The sequence below is a fragment of the Vidua macroura genome, chromosome Z (genome assembly GCF_024509145.1).
Source record: "Vidua macroura isolate BioBank_ID:100142 chromosome Z, ASM2450914v1, whole genome shotgun sequence".
Taxonomy (NCBI): Eukaryota; Metazoa; Chordata; class Aves; order Passeriformes; family Viduidae; genus Vidua; species Vidua macroura.
In genome coordinates, this window is record NC_071611.1 from 41165598 (window position 1) to 41184901 (window position 19304).

The window sequence follows — 19304 nt, forward strand, 5'->3', positions numbered from 1 at the left end:
CCTACCTGAGCTCAACAGTAACAGGAACAAGATACCTCCATCCATCTCCAAGGAGACCCTTTTATGCCCATACTGTCCACGCTGTCCTTGTTGAGTGCTTCCTGTCCTAAAAGGCACTGACAAAGAGCAGCTCAGAGCAGGAAAGGTTTGGAGAAGAAAGGAAAAGAGAACACTTGCAGGTTCAGGAGCTTGTCGGATGTGGAAACTCTACTGATAGGATTCAAGACCAAGAATGTTGCAGCTAGATCAGTTCAAGGTAATAAGAAGAGAGATTTTTGGATGTATTTAAAAGATAGTAGATATCGTACTTAGGAACATGTTTTAGTGGTGGGCTTATTGTGCTGGCTTAGTGGTTAGACTTGATTGTCATAGAAGTGTTTTCCAAAATAAATCATTCCATGATTTGAAGGAGAAAGTGATGCATGCAGCCTAGGGTGGCCTTGGGCACATAAATCAGGGGTGTGTTCCTCAACATCCTCCACTGGATCTGGAAGGAGAGAGGAGAGAGACAGACCTGAGAAGGTTTTGGAGGTGCTTGTTTTGGACCAGGGCTATGGGAGCCTGAGGTAGCAGGGAAAAGGCTGGACTAAGACACCTGGGAGACTGCATGGAGCCTGTACCCACTGTCTGTGGGAAGATGTGTGAGAATCAACACTGAGGCTGGTGGGATGCTCTCTTTCCAAAGAGGAAGCTTCTTGCACCACATGTGATTCCCCTGTGGGGCTGTCTCACTTCTGTGTGAGTGCCTCTACTGTGCAGGGCTGCGCAGACACCTTTCCTGAGCGACTCATGCTGAGTCCTGCCCGGGGACTTCATGCCAGCATGGCCTTGCCAGCACTGGCTCTGACATTCTTCCTGGCCCTTGCTCCTCTGCTGCTGGCACGGGGACAGAAGAACCACAGTCCTGTGAATCCATGGGTCCATCAGGAAGCAGGTAAGAGCAGATTGTGCCTCTCTCTTACAAAAATGATTTTGCTGCTCCTCTTCCTGCACATTTGCTACATGGCTTTACCCTGCTTGGCCCATAGCTGAGGCTACGAGAGGGCTGGAGCTGATATCTGCATATGCCTGAGACACTCAGGCATCCTTCCTTCATGTTGTGGTGGGACAGAGCTCCATTTGGGATGGAGGGCAGCAAGCCTTGGTGTGCTGGGAAACTTCCATGGGACTTGCAGTGTCCCTCTAGGAGGTGGGTAGTGTTGCTGGGAGCAGGAGGCGGCTGGATCTTGTTATGCAGCAGACAGATGAATCCAGAGCAATCAGAGCAGTGATGGCCTTTCTGGGCAGTTCAAGCAGCACCCCTGTCACAGGTGATGATGGTGTTCATCAAAGACGTGATCTGTGAGCTCTGTTAGCTGTGATGTCTGCTCTCTCCCATAGTCCCTGGGGCTAAGGGAACTATAGTTTGGTGGGATTGTTCACATCAAGAGGCTTATTCTATTCTTTCTCCATGCCAGCAGAGTTAAGGGCAGCTCCTGGGTCTCTGCTAGGCTCTTCCTACAAAGAATGTGGGTTTTCCTGTGGTGATTATGTGCTGTGCCCTGGGCTTGCTGGTACCTGTTGAGGTCCCCATGGGGCATGGCATGGCTAGGGGATGAGCTGTGAGTATTCTTTCTGTAGGGAAATGGGAGCAGAAGTGGCTAGCCAAATCATCAGATGGGTTGTGAGTCATGCTGCCTATCAGTGGAGGCTCAAGGGATGCTGCACTTCCATCAGTGGGCAGCTCTCAGCTATCCAGGGCAGGATGGAACCTCTTCTCTCCTAGTCTGTACTCATGTCTACTGACCCAAAAGGATCCTGGATGTCACCCTTGGGCAGGGTGTGTGTTACTTCAGGGTGTTTAATGGCAGGAGGGGGGAAGGTGTGTGAGGGGGGTGCCTGATGAGGCTGGGACCAAGTTAAGGGTTTTATGTCTGCCAGGTAGTTTTCTGTCAGTGAGGTGTGTGATCTGAGGGCACTGGGAGAGACACTGTTGAAGGGGAAGAAGTTTCATGTCTGCACCACGTGGTCTAAAAGGATGGGGCTGGTGACCACTGTCCTTTGGGGTGGAGAGCTGAGACGAGGGTTGCCATGATGGCGTGGAAACCTGCTGCCAGAAAAGGGAAGTGGTGAGTGCTGGCTGGTGGGAAATGAGCAGTTGTAGTTGAAGAGAAGTGTTTTATCCTCATTCCGGGAAGGCCAGCTCCATGCCCACTGCCTCCTCATGGACTTGTTTTGCACTGAGTGAGCAAGTCTAGGTGACATGTCCACCACGGCAGGACAGGGCAGGCTCACTTTGGGTGAAGTGCAGAGACTAGGCTGAGTACATTGAGCAGGGTGTGAGCTTTGTGGCCACTGGTGTGAACTTAGGTGGTCTGAGGGGCAGACTCTAACTGAAAGCTTCTTTCACCCAGTGTGGAAAAAGCTGATTAACACACAGAGTCAAGGTATTTGATTTATTTACAGTTCTGCACAGAAAAGTGTGCTAGGTGGCAAATCCACACATCCCGCACACTGAGGCAGACAAAAGCAGATATACTGACAGAGACAGAATCTTTGGCTATTAGTATATCTTACTGAAGTCACTGATTGCCTGCATTACTATGACTCATCCTTTCCCTTCTTCACTGTAAAAGCATAGTGTTCCAAGAAATCATGGTACATGCTAAGAGAGTGGTGGTCTTTTTGAGAGAGGGAGGCAAATGAACTGAGAACGTGGGTTTTTTACTACAATTAAGAGCAAGGATTCATCACTAGGGTGATGAATAACATAACAAAACTCATCAAAACTGGGTGTCTTCTACCTCACAGGTAAACATCCTGGATGAAAAGGGGGTTATTTTTTTGTTTTTCCCCTTTCAAGGACTTAGACGATTCATTTTCTGTCTGCCTCATTCCTGTAGTTACTGCTTCCACTGCAGAATTGCTTGGTTCTTTCTCTTGTTACCTGCAACTTTATTCCTATTATTTACCATTGCTGCTTCCACTGCAGTATTGCTTGGTTCTTTCTCTTGTTACCTGCAACTTTACTCCTACTATTTACCATTGCTGCTGGCAGTCCCTTCTTGGGGACCAAGATGTGGAATCTGGAATGGCAGCAGAGATGCCCTGGGTCTGGTGCACTCCCCCAGCCCCTGTATTTGTGGAAGAGAGCAGCATCTCCCAGGCTGCTGGATCCCTCTGGCTGGGCTGTCTCTGCAGCAGCGGGTGGGCAGGATAACCCTGTGGATAACCCTCCTTCACTGCCCTTGAGGGTGTGAGGAGGGATAAAGCATCTGGGGGATGAGGCTCATCCTGGATGGTGCCACCCCACCGGGTGGAACTCCCTCATCCTCATGGATGCTGCTGGAGCCCAGTGACCCTCAGGCTCTGTCTTCTGGCTTTTGCACACAGGAAAATGTAAAGCTCCCTCAGACTGGGACCCCAGACTGCAGTTTTACCCAAGGAAGAGCAACTATGCCTTGAACGAAGTGGTGCAGCTCAGCTGTGCTGGGGAGTTTGTGCCATCTGTCCCACATATCCAATGCATTTCCAGAGGTGAAGGGGCCCAGATCCTGTGGAATGAGACTGCCACCTGCAAGGGTAAGCACAGCCCTGCACCACCCTGACCCAAGGTCCTGAATTGGTGACAGACCCTCTGTGACTTGGTCATGCACATGACAGTGCAGGAATGGCAGACCTGGATGCCTTGGCTTTCCCCCATGTCCTGGCAGTGACAATGCTCTTTTTGTCTCAGCACCTTGCTGTAGGCACCTGCTGGGCTCTGTGCTCTTGGGGAGAGGAATCCTTCCCAGCCAGCATCTCCTGCCTCAGCATGGAGTAGGAATAGCTGCAGGGGTTCTGCTTTTTTGCCTGGAAAGCTTCTCTAAGGGTGGGAGGCTGTTACTGCAGCATGGCTCACCTGTGCATGAGGGAGACAAGAAAATGGGGGCTCAAACACCCCATGGAGGGAGCAGAATCCAATGGAGCCTTGTGACTCCAGGAGATGGGGTGATGAGGAGCCCTGTGTGCTTGGAGAATGTCTGGGCACATGACACTCGTATGTGTTGGGGTCAATAGTTAGAGTCATGAGAGATCTGTCCCACGTCTCCTCTCATAACCTCCCAAAAGTACTCCTCACCCAATTTTACCTCTGACAGAAACATGCCAAAGGCCTGCTTGGTGGGACCCCAGACTCCAGCTGGCACCAGCCCGTGACAGTTACACAGAGAATGAAGAAGTGACTCTGAGCTGCAACAATGGTTTCCAGCCATCCTTCACCCATGTCAAATGTGCAAATAGGGTTCAGCCATCGAATTATTCTGTATCTCTAAAGGGAGATGTGTGGCTGGGGAGAAACAGCAGTGCTGTGTGGATTCAAGTTCAGGGGAACATAGTGTGCATTGGTAAGCAGGGTGTCAGGAAGGGCTTCCTACAGAACTCTGTGGTCAATCTGTGCCCCGTTCATCCATCTCCAAGCTTCCATCATCACTGTGGCCAGGCATGCAATTCTGATGCCATGTCAGGGCCGCTTGGATCTCAGGCATTTGATACCTGAGACCATTCCCCTACTGAATTCTGGCACATCTTTGTCCACCACCTGCCTGGACAGGCCCCAGCCCCAGCTGACACTCACAAGGAAAACCCCATCCCAACCGGCCTTGCCAAGGTGTCCCATCATAGCAGATGGATGTGTCACCTTCCCTCTCCTTTCATTGGCTAGAAGGACTGCTGGGATTGTTGAGGCCCCACCACATACCCTGCTCCTCCTTGGGACCTCCCAGCCCAACTAACATGCACTTTCACCTCTGCCAGAAACATGCCAAAAACCCCAGTGGGACTTCAGACTCCAGCTGGCACCAGAGCAGGAGAGTTACAGGAAGAACGAAGAAGTGATTCTGAGCTGTCCCAAGGGTTTCCAGCCACCTTTCACCCATATCAAATGTACAGGAAAAGTTCTGTCTGTTATCAATGGAAAACCTATACACAGAGAAGCTTGGACTGGAAAGGACAGCAGAGGCAGTGTGATCAACATTCAGCCCAAGTTCAGGGCACAGTGCCTTGGTAAGGAGGCATCAGGAGCATTCCTGACTGCCCTGCTCTGCCCTTCCTGAGCAGGAAAGGCAGCCTGTGGGGGCAGAGGAAGCTTCTGGGTCTGTGCTGCCTGGAGAAATGGCAGCTGCTGCTGAAGACACTGTTGAGGCAGCTCCTGAGTCTGCTCTGTGCCTGCCCTGGGGTTCCAGGGGTGCCCTGGTGAGGAGATGACTGATGCCAGCTTTAGTCCCTGAAGGTCCTGACAGTAGGGAGTTTTGGTACAAAGGTCCCTACCTTGATACCAAAGTAGCCATTCTGGCAGTAACCAGCACTGCCCATGGCACAGGAGGTCAGGGGCCATGCAGGGCTTCAGGCTGTCTTCACAGGGGGCTGGGTGGTGTGTGGGAGACACAGTTCTCCCTAAGGGCTTCTGGCAAGACCATGTGCTGAAAAGTCAGGGCTACAGTATTGTAGGTCTGACAGGCATTTGTAGCACAGGAGACAAGGGTAAAGGTGTGTCCTTCTCCTCTTGTGCTGGTTCCTCCTCCCTGTCCCTGCTGCATGCTGTCACTGCAGTGTCAGCTTTGGGGCTCAGACTTTATGCCTCCTTAGGAGGAATCAGGGTGTTGTCATCCTGCCTGAGGGACAAACAGGGCACCAGAGTCTCTGGGCAGGCTTTGTGTACACACCCCACATGGTTTCCCCTCAGTCCCTGATTCCAGCTCCTCCTAGCCCTTCCCAGGACACCTGGGGGAAGGTGTTTGGAGTCCTTCTTGTCATCATCCTCTCTCCAAGAATTGATGGGGAAGGGCTGCTCTGCAGTGTCCTGGAGCTTACCTCTTGCCCTGATGGGCCAGGGAAGGGGATGCCCTGCTCCATCCCCTGGCATGAGCCACACTGCCCAGCCACACTGCCCAGCTAACACCTTCCCATCTTGTTGGTGCAGAAAAATGCCAGAAGCCCCAGTGGGACTCCAGGTTTATCTTTGACCAAGAACAGGGGACCTTCAACCCAAATGAAGTAGTGAAGATGTGGTGCCCTGAGGGGTACTGGCCTCCCCCCATGGAGATCAAATGTGTGACATTGAAGCCAAGGGAAGGTTCCATGATTCCTCGTAGTGGCTGGATAGTGAGGAATGGCACAGACACCTGGCACCTTATGGAAGCGAACTTGACCTGTGTGGGTAAGTGAGGAAGCCAGACACTCTCCCAGTGCTCTCAGTCTGTCTTCCCCAGGCATGGAGATCAATTCTGCATGTGTGGCACAGCATCAGTGCCCTGTGCTTTGGGTGGCCAGGGCATGGCAGAGAAATCCAGAAAAAAATCTGGATACAACCCAGAGTTCCTGTTGGTGACTCTGGCATGTGTAGTCTGTGAGAAGGCAGAATGTCCTTGTCTACTCTGTGCTGGGAACAGGCAAGTGAGGGAATGGTGGGGTTGATGGAGTTTGATGTCAAAGCTTGGAGGGGGAGGGAGGGAGTGATCCTCTTGGAATGTTCCCTTCACAGATGTCCTCCAGGTTGTCCCTGAGACCCTGAAGGTTTTCAGCACCAGCATCAAACTGAACTGGACCTGCATGCTCCCTCATATGTGCCAGCATATTCGGGCCAGGTGCCAGCTGGAGCAGCATTCTTCCTCAAACTGTGAGGCTGAGGAGGTGAAGGTAGAGGACATACTACAAGGCCAGGAGGGAATGTTCACCTGCTCCCCTCTGCAGCCCTTCACTGTCTACAGTGTCACCATCTCCCTGCTGCCTAGCACAATCCTATACACACGGCTCATCAGGACAAAGGAAATGGGTATGTTTACATGAAATGTCAGGATGCCCTTCACCCTGAAGCTCAGCCAGAGTATCTGCTCCCTGCTGTGATGGTCCTGGGATCACAGCTGCTTGCAGCCTGTGAGAATCTGGGGAAGGGGCTGTGCAGGGCCCTACAGCACGGTGTTCCCCCTCCTTACCACACCATTTCTGCAGAGGCACAGGCAGCCTTTGTTGGGGACAAATAATTGCTATCCAGGCATGATCCTGTTCTCCCGTGCTTCCAGTGCCAGACAAACCGGAGCAGCTGTGGCTGGATCCTGACAGGGGCTCTCTCAGGTGGAGCTCACTGCCCTCCTGCAAAGGGGAGATCATCGGATACCAGGTACCGGGAGTCCATGGAGTGCCCGTGGTCCCCCTACCTAGCCTGGAGCTCTGTGCAGACAGCCTGAGGAGAGGTGGGAACCCTCCTTGGTCAGGACCCACAGGCTGTACCCTGCTGGTGTTCCTGGTAGGGCCAGGTCCCCTCTTGTGCCCAGCCAGCAGTAACAGGCCCTCTCCACAGAGCTGCCCAGTGCAGAAGCAGAATGTTGGTGCTACTGTCTAGCAGCTCCCTGTCCTTCCTCCAGCTGAACATCACCACCATGAGAGCAGAGGACGGCAGCTTCCTTGAATTCAGTCAGGTGTTTGTGAACCAGTCTGTCTCAGAGTATATGCCACCTCATCAGACAGCTGGCAGCAAATACCTGGTGACAGTGCAGGGCCTGACGGCAGCTGGGGCTGGGGCTGCATCACAACTGGAATTCCAAACCTACGTCCTGGGTAATGGTTGTTCTGCCCTGTGTCTGGTTGGGGTGGCCTCTCAGGGGTGAGTGCTGAGTGTGGAGCAACTTCCAGACCTGTGTGTGCAACCACTCTGTCCCAGCTCAGACAGGGGGAGGGAGTGTGGGCCCTGGCCCAGCAGTGGGCGTGAAGCTGGGGGAGTCCTTCCTTGAGGGCTTTCATTGGCAGGTCTGCAGAGGGGCTGCACCACTTCGGTCACTGTTTGTGCCTTTTATACCAGACCTATCCCCTCTACTCTTCCACTGAAGAAGGTGACACCCATCCCTGCATTTGGGTGCACAGGTGTCTCAAGGTCAGAGAGCACTAGGGATGCTGAGCCTGGGTCTGTGTCCTCCTGCTGTATGCAGGATGGCTGAGTCAGGCTGCCAGACCCTCCAGCTGGGGCCATGGGACAAGGCCCTATGCTCCAGAGACTTCCTCTGCCCTGCCCAAGCAGACGTGCAGGCAGGGGAAAGCTTGCTGCCTGTCCCTGCAGCAGCCAGGGCAGCATTTCCACACACATGCAGTCACCCAGCAGCAAGGCTGGTGCATCACTGCTGTTGCACGGCCCAGGCTGTGGCACCCACTCTTCTCTGTGTGTTAGTTTCAGGACAGCCTGTGGGCCCTTGGCCTGGGTCAGCAGTCACTGTAGTGGTGGTGATGGTGCTTTTGATCCCCTTGTCTGCCGGGATCATCTGGTTCATGCTGTTCAGGTGAGTTGCAGGAGATTTGGAGTCTCAGTTCCGTCTCAGGCCATGTGGTGCTGTGGGGTGGGTGGGGATAGAGAGGGTTCCCCAGCTGCTCCCACCCTTCTCTGGGTGTAGAGGATGCAGCTGGCTGGTCCTAACACAAATTTGCTCTAGGGCTCTTAGCTGGGGCTCTTCTTCAGGGGTGGGATGGGGCTTTGTGTGCTGAGAGGCCCTCTCCCCTTGTTTTTGGTGCAGCCCCCACTGCACCAAAGGGGACTGCTGTCCCCTGGGGTGTAGGTGGGCGATGCCTGCCAGGGCAGAGGGAGGGTGTGCAGAACCCTCCATGCTACTGCTGCTGGGTTCAGCAGGGTCTGGCCCAGGTCAGCCTCTCCCTGACTCAGGACTGCCGTTTTCCTTCCCAGAAAAAAGAAGGCAGTGTTGCCCAGCAAAGCCGAGGAGGATCACTACACAGGTAGGATCCCCAGCACAGAGGGGACTGTAGGGCTGGAGCTGGGAGAGGAGCAGGTGTATTTCAGGAGGGCTGGGTGGCATTCTGAGGTAGCTCCAGGCAGCCCACCTGGCTTTGGCTGACCTGTCAGACCAACGTGTCCCACATCTATTCCCAGCTGACACTCTGCTCAGTAGCCTCTTCCAGCGGCTCCTGGCTGTGGTGCCCCTGAGGTGCCAGTGAGGGTTGGGAACTGCTTGTCTTTCTCACTCTCTCTGGGGTAGGCAGCAGCTCTTCCCAACCCTGCTGTCCTGATGATGTGCATCCCAGGATGATCTGTAGCCCCCAGTGATGCTGCCTGCCTGAGGCTGCCCTGCTCCTCCCACAGCTCCTGGGTCCCTTAGGCTGTTTCTGTCCTCTTGTCCCCTCCACAGAGCTCCAGCCCTATGAGAATGTACATGGGGATAATTACGAGACTCTTCTTGAGAAGGATGCAGGTAGGAAATGTGTTGTCCTGCCTGTGACCCCACAAGGCACACAGAGGGGACTGCCAGCTCTGATGGTGTGTCTGAGCTCCTTATGTTGCCAAGAGCATGCAGCAGCCTTTGCCCTGGGTTCTCCTGTTCTCCTCAGGTAAGTCTGGCCGGGCTGGAGAGCCCTTTCCCAAGCCCCTGCCTGTTCAGGAGAGTCAGCAGTGAGGAAGAAAAGAAGTGGAGTGGACATCTGAGGCTCAATGATGATGGCACTTCCCTTCTCAAGGCTTGGTCCTCCACCACCGGAAGCATGACAATGAATTATCTCATGGGTTATTGATTTCCCCCAAAATTTTCTTCTTTATCAAGCTCCAGAATCCTCTGCCACAGCACATGAACAGCTTAAGGCATGGGATGACCTGCTTGTGCCAGCAAGGACATGTCCTGGTAGTTCTTTAGTATTCTGGCATAGCTATCTCACCAGCACCTTGGTGCCTGCAAATGTTCCCTGAAAATGGATGAGCTCACAACTCCTCTTTCCAACCTGTGTCCTTGTACCCATCTATACCCTGTCCTCTGTTTGAGTATGGCCTAGCTGCACAGCCCTGGCCACTGTGCTGCTGTGTCTGAAACAACCAATAAATTTTTCTGGTTTGCAGGGGGTGCCTGGCCCACAAAAGCTCCCACCTTGTCATGGGTCCTCCTTGTTTTGTGTGTGAAAGCCTTGACCCCATGAATCTTCATGGAGGAGCTTGGAGTAGGCTTTTCCAGCCCCTGGCAGCTCCAAGGAAGCACACCTGAGGTGCTGCATGCTCCCAGTGCAATGCTTTGGGTGGCTGCATTCCCTCCTCCCCATCCTACAGCTAACATCATCTCCACTTGCATAGCTGGGCCTCTGTGTTTGTCTGTGTCCTCCTCTGTGGGTGTTGGTGCTTATCTCCCATTTTGTGAGGTGCAGCTGCCACTGGCCCTCTTGGGAAATCTGTGTCCTGCAGCCTTTGGGATCTGCTGGCTCTTGGCGGCTGCTGCTGCTGTCCCATCCCCTCCAACAGCCACTGTCTCTCATCCTGTGGGGTGCCAATGCCCAGTGCAGCATGGATGCTGAGAGTCCAAAGGCTCTCCTTGGTGAGGGGTGCACTGCTGGCAAGTGGGGCAATCAACCTCTCCTTCCTCCAGCTCTGTGTGTTGCCTGTAATGATTCCATCTCCTCCTTCTGCCCTTGGGCGCAGAGGCTCTCCTGAGCTCCCTGGACTCCGGTGTGACAAGCTGGTTCTGACTGTGCTTTTTACAGCCCTGAACACAGAGCTGTCATGTTTTTTTGCTTATCTCTCATGGTTTTTTGTTATCTCTCTCCCCTGTCAAACCTGCCAATACCCAGTGCAGCCTGGAGGCTGAGGGGCAGCCTGAAGGCTCTCCTTGTTGAGGAGTACACTGTCAGAACATAGAGCAATTGACCTCTCTCTTCTCCAGCTTTTTTTTTAGCCTGGCATGGCTTGCATGTGCTGGTAAAGGCATGTTTTGACAGTTCTTCATATGAGCTGTCTTGCCCATCAGCTCAGTACCTGCAACTGGCCCCTGGGACCAAAATATCTCCTTCCTGTGAATTGTTGTTGGTGTGACATGTGTGCCTGATGGAGCAACTCTTTGTGGGTATTGGGCAAAGAGGAGAAAAGAAATTCAATGCTGTGTGACTGCTGCTGGTTGAGAAAGGCGAATGAGCAGGCTTGGGATAGGGGAGAATGGTTGCCACTTCCTTGGCTACCCTGCTTCCCACTCCATCCCCCCATCCCCAGTCACAGCCTGGGCTGTCAGCTTCATGACTCCACCTGCTCTGTCCACAGTCAGTAAAGGCTTGTGGTTTGGACGCGGCTACCTGCTGCCCCCAGCTCCTGTCTAGTCACCTCATTGCCCTTGTGAGGAGCAGTTCCCTGTGGGTGCTGAGCTATCTGCACTTTATTGAGAGGAGCCATGAGCAGGGCACCCTTTACCTCAGGCAGGAGTGTGTCCTGTGCATGTGCCACAGGAAAGCTGAGGGAAAAGAATGGTCTCTGTGCCTCTGCAGCCCCCCATGTCTGATCACCCAGCCTTCTGAAATCTGAGACATCCAAAGTGGATGGGAGGTTCTGGAGGAAAAGTGGTGGCTGCTGATGAGCAAGAGGCATGGTTTAGTACTGCGAGTGTTTTCTCAAGCACACAGCTGGCACTGTAGGGCAGCGTGGTCTTCACACTTGGGGACAGAGGAGAGTGCTGCAGGCTGAGAGGGAGCAGGAGGAGGAGGCAGCTGAGGATAGAGAAGTGGTGAAGAATGAGAGAGGGTGTGGGTTGAATGTTTCTTTTAGAAGGGCTACAGACTGTTTCAGGCATTGAAGTACTCCTTGCAGTTCGTGTCCCCATTCCTATCTGTGCTTCTGACCAGGACTTTATGTAGATTCTCAAAGGTCCTCCAACTCCTATGATCATTGAGGGGAAGTGACTCATCACCACTCTAAAATGCACAAAGTGTCAGGAAGAACTTGGATATTACCTCAGTAACAGGAGTAACACTTGAATGCCCTAGTAACTAGGAGGGTTTTGGGAGGAAACTCTGGGATCTTGTGACAAGGTTCCTTCTGTTGAGTCCCAGAGCCTGGGTGCTCCTGGGCCAAAAAGATATCAAAAGACAGAAGTGCTGACAATGATGGGAGGTTCCCTGCCCAAAGAGGAAGCCTTCTGCATCTCATGAGGAGACGCATCTGTTTCCTTCCTATGGTTGCAAGCCTTGCAATCAGATACAGATGCCTGGGCTCAGAGGCAGCGAGTGTGGCTGAGATTTCAGTCCTGCCTGGGGACTTCATGCTAGGATGGCCCTGCGGTCACTGGCTCTGAGGTTTCTCCTGCATCTCCTTGCATCTCTACTGTCAGCACATGGCCAGGAAGAACTTTTCAACATCCAGATAGTGCCCCAGGGAACAGGTAAGAAGTGGTTCTTCCTCCTGAAAGCTTCTGCTGCCTTTCCTCCTCTATGTTGGCTATTCATTTTCACTGCCTGCAGCCCTGGGCTGGAGCCCCGTGGACCCCTGAGGGCTGTGTTAGCCGGGGCAGCTTCTGTCTGTCCCAGGGACAGGAGATACAACACAGTGTACACTGGGGTTCTGTGGGATAGACAGAACTGGATGTGCGGTGATGGGTCAAGCCCTCCAGAAAAGCAGGTTGCCAGTCATTCCCTGGAGACAGTGGGCATGCTGAGGGCAGTGCAAGAGAGAGCTTGCTGCTGCTTTGCTAAACAGATGGATAGGGGCAGGATCAGTGGCTGGGTGCGTGAACATGAGGAGGTCATGGCCGTGTGCCAGGGGACAAAGCTGCTGGTTGTGGTGCTCCGCTGAGCATCTCTGGTCTTCTGCCATCAGGGCTGTTTGAGAGCAAAGCCTGAGCACAAGGGGCTTGTCACAGCATTTCCCTTTGTGGCAAAGTTGGTCTGCACCTTGTGAGATCGCTTGTGTGCCCCTTTGGCAGAAGGCAGATTGTATTTTAAACCCCTTCAGGCCTCACAAAGCTTCTTGCAGAGGCTTGAACAGACAAGGGCTCCTTCCTGGAGCCAGCATCCTTCTCTGTAGGAATCATTGCCACAAAGCCTACCCCTGCAGCACTGGACAAACAGCTGGGACCAGCTGCTCAGCTACTGCCTACTGAGCCTGGAGGATGGTGAATTTGGTGGGGAGGTGATGAGAAGAAGGAAGGGTCGTGTCAGGAGGAAAGGGGCAGGGGCATTGGTAAAGCAGGAGATGTGAATGCAGAAGGCACTGCTCAACCCCTGTCCCTCTGCCCAGCGGTGTGGGGCAGGAGGAGAGCAGCCAAGGCACTGAGTGAGCAAGAACAGGGAGGACAGGAGTGTAACAGGGGCGTGGCTGATCCCTGTGGGAGGGATGAGCCATGGCTGAAGGGCCCTGCATACCAGCAGGAGTGGTGGTGCCATGGCCCAGCAAGTGCCACCTGAGCTGGGCTGGGTGACAGGCCTGGATGAGAGGCTGGAGGGAGTCCCCTGATGCAGGGCTGATTGTCCTAGGAATGTCCCTGCTCTGGGCTTTGGAGGAGAGAATATGATGCCCATGGACACAATTGTGAATGGGGCAGGATCCTGGATGAGTGACTCTTCAGAATTTCCATGCATCAGGAAAGCCCCTTCCCAACAAGGCTTGACCTCAGGTCCCATCCCAGCAGATGGATGTGTCACCTTCCCTCTCCCTTCATTGCTTGGATGGGTTGCTGGGGATTTCTCTCCCACCACTCCCTCCTATCTCATCTCATCACCTCCAGCCCAAATAACACCCTCTTTCACCTCTGACAGCAATGTGCCAAAGGCCCCTGTGGGACTCCACACTCCAACTGGCACCAGACCAGGTGAATTATAAGAAGAATGAAGAAGTGAAGCTGAACTGCCCTGAAGGTTTCCAGCCATCCTTCACCCATGTCAAATGTTCGAGCGAAGTCCAGTCCTTCACTGGTGGGAAACCTGTATACAGAGAAGTCTGGACTGGAAAAAACTCCCGAGGTGCCTGGGTCCACATTCGGTCCAGCGTGGAGTGCAGCGGTAAGGAAGGGATCCGGAGCCCTCTTGGCTGCCTTGCTTTGCCCTTCCTGAGCAGGGAAACCAGGGTGTGGGGCACAGGAGGTTTTGGGGTCCGTGCTGCCCAGGGAAATGGCAGGTGTCAAGTCCAGCCTGCAGGTCACCCCTGAGAGTGTTGATGATAAGGGTCTCCCTGAGGGCTTCTGGCGAGAGCATGTGCACAAAGGGGAAAAGCATGGGAGAGGGATTTGTGGTGAGGCTTGTGGCCAGCACATGGCACCACTGTTGGAGCAGGATGAGAGGGCTTTGCTGCCTGTGTCCTCTCAGATGGTGTGGCAGTGAGTACTACGGCTTGCTCCATGTGAGCTGGGCCCCTCCAGGTTGTGCAGCATGGTGGGTTCAGGCTTAGCACTCTCTTCTCACAGCTTAGGGCATTCAAGTTCCCTCCATGGTGGAACAGAGCTGTACCTGAGGGATTGTAGAGATTCTGGGAGGCACATACACCTCAGTTTTGAATCAATGGGGAAAATTTCTTGAGCAGTAATAGTCCACTCATTTGCCCACATTCATTCCTGTTCAACTCCTCCTGCTCCCCTTTGAGAGAGCTGCAGTGACCACCTTCAGATTCTTCCTTTCCCTCCCAGTGGGCTGGGTGATGAGCAAAGTTGTCTGACGGCAGCATCCTTGCATGGCTGGGAGTGGAAAGGGAATAACGTGACCTTCTGGCAATCTTTCCTTCACAGAAGTGCTCCAGGTTGACCCTGAGACCTTTGAGATTTCCAGCACCAGCATCAAACTGAAATGGACCTGCAGGTTCCCTGATGCCTGCCAGGGCATGAGGGCCATGTGCCGGCTGGCAGCGCCTTCCTCCCCTCCCTGTGAGGCTGAGGAGGTGAATGGAGAGCAGATGTTACATGGCCAGGAGGGAACATTCACCTGCTCCCCTTTGCAGCCCTTCACTGAGTACAGTGTCACCATTGATTTGCCCCCCAACACAACCCTGTTCTCATGGTTGTTCACGACAGAGGAAACAGGTTCGTGCACAGAAGTATCAGAGACAAGGAACAGTCCAGGGCTGTGTCACAGGGTGGATAGATGTTCCCCTCACCTGTCAGCTCAGCCTGATCATTTGCTCCATGCAGGGATGTGCCTGGGATCAGAGCTGCTTGGGTCCTGTGGAGCTCTGGGGAAGGGGCTGGGAGAGCCCTGAGCAGGGCACACCCCGTTCTCATTGTCCCACTCCACACCACGCTGTTGTGCTTCCCACTGCTGCAGCACACGCAGCCTTTGCAGGGGACAAACCCTTTGTAGGGAGTCCCTTTGCAGCCTGTCCCTTGGCCAGGAGCTGCTGCAGCCTCCTCTGGCCTCAGCCCCTGCTCATGGCCCTGTGTGTGACCCAACTGTCTGTGCTTGCAGTGCCGGACAAACCGGAGCAGCTGTGGCTGGATCCCGACAGGGGCTCTCTCAGGTGGAGCTCGCTGCCCTCCTGCAAAGGGGAGATCATCGGATACCAGGTACCAAGGGACCAGGGCAGACCCTCACCTCCCGGCCTGGAGCTCTGTGCAGACACAGTGGGAAGTGTGGGAAAGGGACAGCTGAGATGAGCCACAGTTCCCAGCCAGTAAATATCTGGCTGTGATGAGCACAAGGATTTTCTGTGTCATTCTCAACATTCTTTATGCTGTGGAGATGCCCAGAGAGGTGTGAGTGCTCCATGTTCTCTGGGCTTACTTCCTAGGTCTTCTTTGCTTTGAGTCTGGCAGGCTTTTGGAGGTTGGTGTGCAACACATGGTGACGTGTCTTCTGGGGTGTCATCCCAGGGTTTCCTGTGCCTCTTGAATACTTATTTCTGGTTCCTGCCACAGAAAAACTTGTGGCTTGAGTAATCCTCTGAAAGTTCCTCCTGAAAGCCCCTTCTCCAGAAAGCTACACCATTCTGTTGAGTTTTCCTCAATGCATGGCTAGAAGCATCTCCTCTGTCTCTGGATTTGGGACATGTTCCACAACAAAACCCTGCTCTCCAGCAGTGGGAGGGGGTGTGACATTGTTCTCAGAATGCTCTAGGTACTCTCTGAGGACAGAGGTCTCCACAGTATGACAAGGACCTTGCAAGCTGTTTCTTAGCTCTGTCCTGGAGAAACTGTCACACAAACTCTTGACAGCACTGTGAGTCTGTTCAGCTGGTTTCCTGCTCCCAGACACCAGTGCTCATTAAAAGAATCCTTTTGTTCCACTTTCAGTTGCCTTCACTTTTGCGTAAGTCCAGAATACATTTCTGTAAAGACAGCAAGTGAGAATGGCCAGGAATCTCGTGACAAATTCAGATGATGCACGGGCAAATGAGGACCCTTCATCTCTATTACTCATGGAAACCTTAGCCATTCTCTTTTTCTCTTAGAGAAAGCCTTCAGAGTCCAGCTTTACACAAGAGAAAAGAGAAGCTTTTCTCTGGTGGAGAATGTCACCACAGTGCCTCTGGTGTTGCAATACACCTGGGGTGCCCTGTCCTCAGGCTCAGTACATGTATCTACAGCCCTTCAAACGAGCAGCCTCCCTCTTCCCTTCTCAGAGGCTCAGCCCTTTGCTCACAGAGGTTGCTGCTCCCACATCCTGAGTGTTGGCTCCAAATTCCTCCTCTCCTCTGTTTTGAGCTCCCCGCATTGGGCCGAGGCTCCTGCCCGTTCTTGTCCGGAGCCTTCCCCAGGCACAGCAGGCAGGCACAGGGAAGGGCAGGCTGGCAGGGACGTTGCCAGCTGCGGGCACCTTCCCAGCGGGCAGCCGCGAGCTGCTGCGTTCCAGCTGTGTCTCCTGTCCGCAGCTGAGCATCACAGCCAGGAATGTCGGGGACAGCAGCGTGCTGGAGACGGAGCGGCTGCGGCTCAATGGCTCCGTCACCGAGCACCGGCTGCCGGAGCACAGCCCTGGCAGCAGCTACGCCGTGATGATCCAGGGACTGACGGCTGCTGGAGCCGGGGCTGCGCTGATGAGGGAGTTTCACGGCAACAGCAGCTCCGGTGAGCTTTGCTGTGTGGCCGGGCCAGGAGCCTGGGCACGGGCGAGCCGTGCTCGGCAGCCTACGCTGCCCGGGGCTGCCCCTGCTGCTCGCCCAACCCTGCCGATGCTCATTCCCCGGCTGTTCCCCTGCAGACACCCCGCGCCCCGAGGGCATCAGCTGCCGCAGCGTCCGCGACATCGCCCCATCGCAAGGGACGGCCGTGCTTCCCCTGAGACCCATCGCCCGTGGCTCTGAGGCCGCCAGGTGAGGGCAGCTCCCCACCCCCCCGCCCCCTCCCCGCCGCTCTGCAGCCCCGCCATGGCTCTCCCCACGCCAGCGCTGGCCTGCACACGCCTCCCTTCCACTGGCCCCTGGGCCCGCGTCCCACTGCCTTTGGGCCCTGCAGGGAGCACCAGCTGATCGTGGCCGCGACGCACAACGGCTCGCTGATCGAGAGCATCTGCTCGGGGCAGCCACCGCTCTCCAATGCCAGCGTGTACCTGGCCGCTGTTCTCAACCTCACCAACCCCACGGACTTCGTGCTGGGCGACGGCAGCCGCGGCCAGGGCCAGCACAACGCTGCCCTCCGCCCGGGCCGGGACTACACGGCCCTTCTGCGCCTCGTCCGCCTCGGCCCGCAGGTACCATCGCGGGGCTCCTGCTCTCTGGGGATGCTGCCGGCCGGGGCGGGGCTGCGCCCCTCGCTGCCTCTGCGCTGGCTGGGAGGCCACGCTCCTGTCCCGTGCCTCGGCACGATGGTGTCCCTGGTCTCCTGGGCCACAGCCGGGTCACTGGGTGGGTGTGGCTAGGCTAGTGCTGCAGGAGTGGGCTGAGCTCTCCCTCCTGTCTCCTCCAACAGGCAGAGAAGTTCACCTGTGTCTGCTACAGCTTCTCTGTTGGTAAGTGTCTCCTTGGGCTCCTGGTGCCCAAGCCTCTCTCCTGCCTCTTCCCTTTTGCCAGCCTGGCAGATTCTCTGGAAATGAGCTGACCCAATGCAAGAGCTTTTGGGTCTTACGTGGAACAGAACAAACTCCCCACACACGGGGTGATCCTCCCTCCCAGAAGAAACCTCATCCAGGACACAGGCATACACACTATGTTAGTTGCAGAGCAGACTGCGGGCCAGTGGCATTGGATTGTGATTGGACTGGTTGTGCTGTTGGCTGTCCTCCTTGTGGCTGCAGTCATCCTGTGGCTTGTGGTCTCCAGGTGAGTGGGAAGGGGACAGGTTCAGCAGGTACATACACAATGCCAGTTTCTTACCCAGGACTCCCCTTTGCCTTTACAGAAAAAGGAAGTACTTGCCCAGCAAAACTAAGGAGGATAATTTAAAAGGTAGGAAAATGCAATTCTGCAGACAACCATCACAGAAGGGACTATCGGGCTATGGGGCAGGTGGGATGAGAGCAGCAATCTCCCAGGAGAACCTGAGTTTCAGGAGAAGCAGCAGTTTGTACACTGCATTGACACATCTCCTGATTTGCCTTAGCTGGGGATGGTCAGGATGGCTCTGCCCACTGAGCCCCACATGGAGGCAGAGCCTGGTCCCAGGTAGTGCTCCCTGCCTGGAGCAGGGACAAGGTGAGCGAAGACGAGCATTCCAAGGGCTCAGGTCTTTGAGTGACCCATGTCTGTGCCATCCCTCCCGGGAATCTGCAGGGAGGGGTCTCAGGAGGGTCAGGCTGAGGGGCTGCTGCTCTCACCTCAGCACTGACAGGCACCTCCAGGGCCCTGTGGTTGGGCACAGCTGGGATGAAAGGGTTGGGCTGTGTCAGGCACTGCCATGTGCTCCAGCCTGTCTCTGACACTGGGTGTCCTTTTTCTCCACAGGTAAAGCTGGCTAGGCTGGAGATCAGTCACTTCAGCCCCAGCCAGGACCATGGAGACATCCTGAGCAAAGGGGACATGGAGAAAATGGGAAGGATGACCCCAGCCCAGTGCTGATGGCTGCCATGTCCCCTGGCTCTCCTGTGACTCTGACCAGCACGGGAGTCCCATGAAACTCATCAAATTCAGCAGGGCAAGAGGAAAACAGAAGGCTGAGGAGAGCTGAGCTTTTCATTCCTCAGCCCCTTCACCTCCCAGGTTTTGCTTACTGCTTTTGTAAGGCCTTTGAATCGGGCTTTCTGTAATCCTTTTTTTCAGGCTTTGCTTTCCTGGAGGCAGGGCTTGTATGCTGGATTTCCCAGTCCCAGACTCACACAGGCTCAGGTTGATGGCATTCTCCTGCTGTCCTCTGGGTTCCCAACTCTTCTGCCCCCTCTGCTGATATTCAGCCAAACCCAGGGCTTTGCTTGGCCTGGCTCAACTGCTTTGTGACTCTGCCTGTTCTGTCAATAAGGAATAAAGGCTTATGGATTGGAGGGGCTGCCTGTCCTACACAGCTTCTGCCTGGTCCCCTCATTGCCCCCGTCAGGTCATATTCCCCTGCAGGGAGCTGACAGTGCCTTGTTGAGGGGAGCCACAAGCAGGGCTGCTGTGACCCTGTATTCCCCTAGAGGTACCTTACAGCTTTTCTGACCTACTGAGCTGCGCTGGACAGTTCTAATGTGAGTTTGGAGCAGATGTGTGGTGGGAATCCATC

The 19304-nt window shown here is 54.6% G+C and overlaps 2 protein-coding genes across 4 annotated transcripts; both read left to right on the forward strand.

Annotated features, from left to right (window-relative positions):
* The first annotated feature begins 822 nt into the window (after window positions 1-822).
* LOC128822303 (uncharacterized) lies at window positions 823-7357 on the forward strand. Its single transcript, XM_054003996.1, has 5 exons — window positions 823-934; window positions 4774-5022; window positions 6500-6790; window positions 7038-7208; window positions 7290-7357. The coding sequence occupies exons 1-5, from the start codon at window positions 823-825 to the stop codon at window positions 7355-7357; spliced, it is 891 nt and encodes a 296-aa protein (XP_053859971.1).
* A 4624-nt stretch (window positions 7358-11981) lies between these two features.
* On the forward strand, window positions 11982-19086 carry LOC128821526 (uncharacterized). Of its 3 annotated transcripts, none has more exons than XM_054002658.1 (11): window positions 11982-12134; window positions 13507-13749; window positions 14469-14759; window positions 15142-15239; window positions 16544-16739; window positions 16873-16984; window positions 17127-17361; window positions 17580-17619; window positions 17824-17929; window positions 18009-18055; window positions 18551-19086. In XM_054002658.1, the coding sequence occupies exons 1-11, from the start codon at window positions 12023-12025 to the stop codon at window positions 18562-18564; spliced, it is 1494 nt and encodes a 497-aa protein (XP_053858633.1). In that variant the 5' UTR covers window positions 11982-12022; the 3' UTR covers window positions 18565-19086. The 3 variants fall into 3 exon arrangements, with proteins under 3 accessions (XP_053858633.1, XP_053858634.1, XP_053858635.1); XM_054002659.1 differs by having other exon boundaries at window positions 17835-17929; XM_054002660.1 differs by lacking the exons at window positions 18009-18055; window positions 18551-19086 and having other exon boundaries at window positions 17783-17865.
* Window positions 19087-19304: the final 218 nt, after the last annotated feature.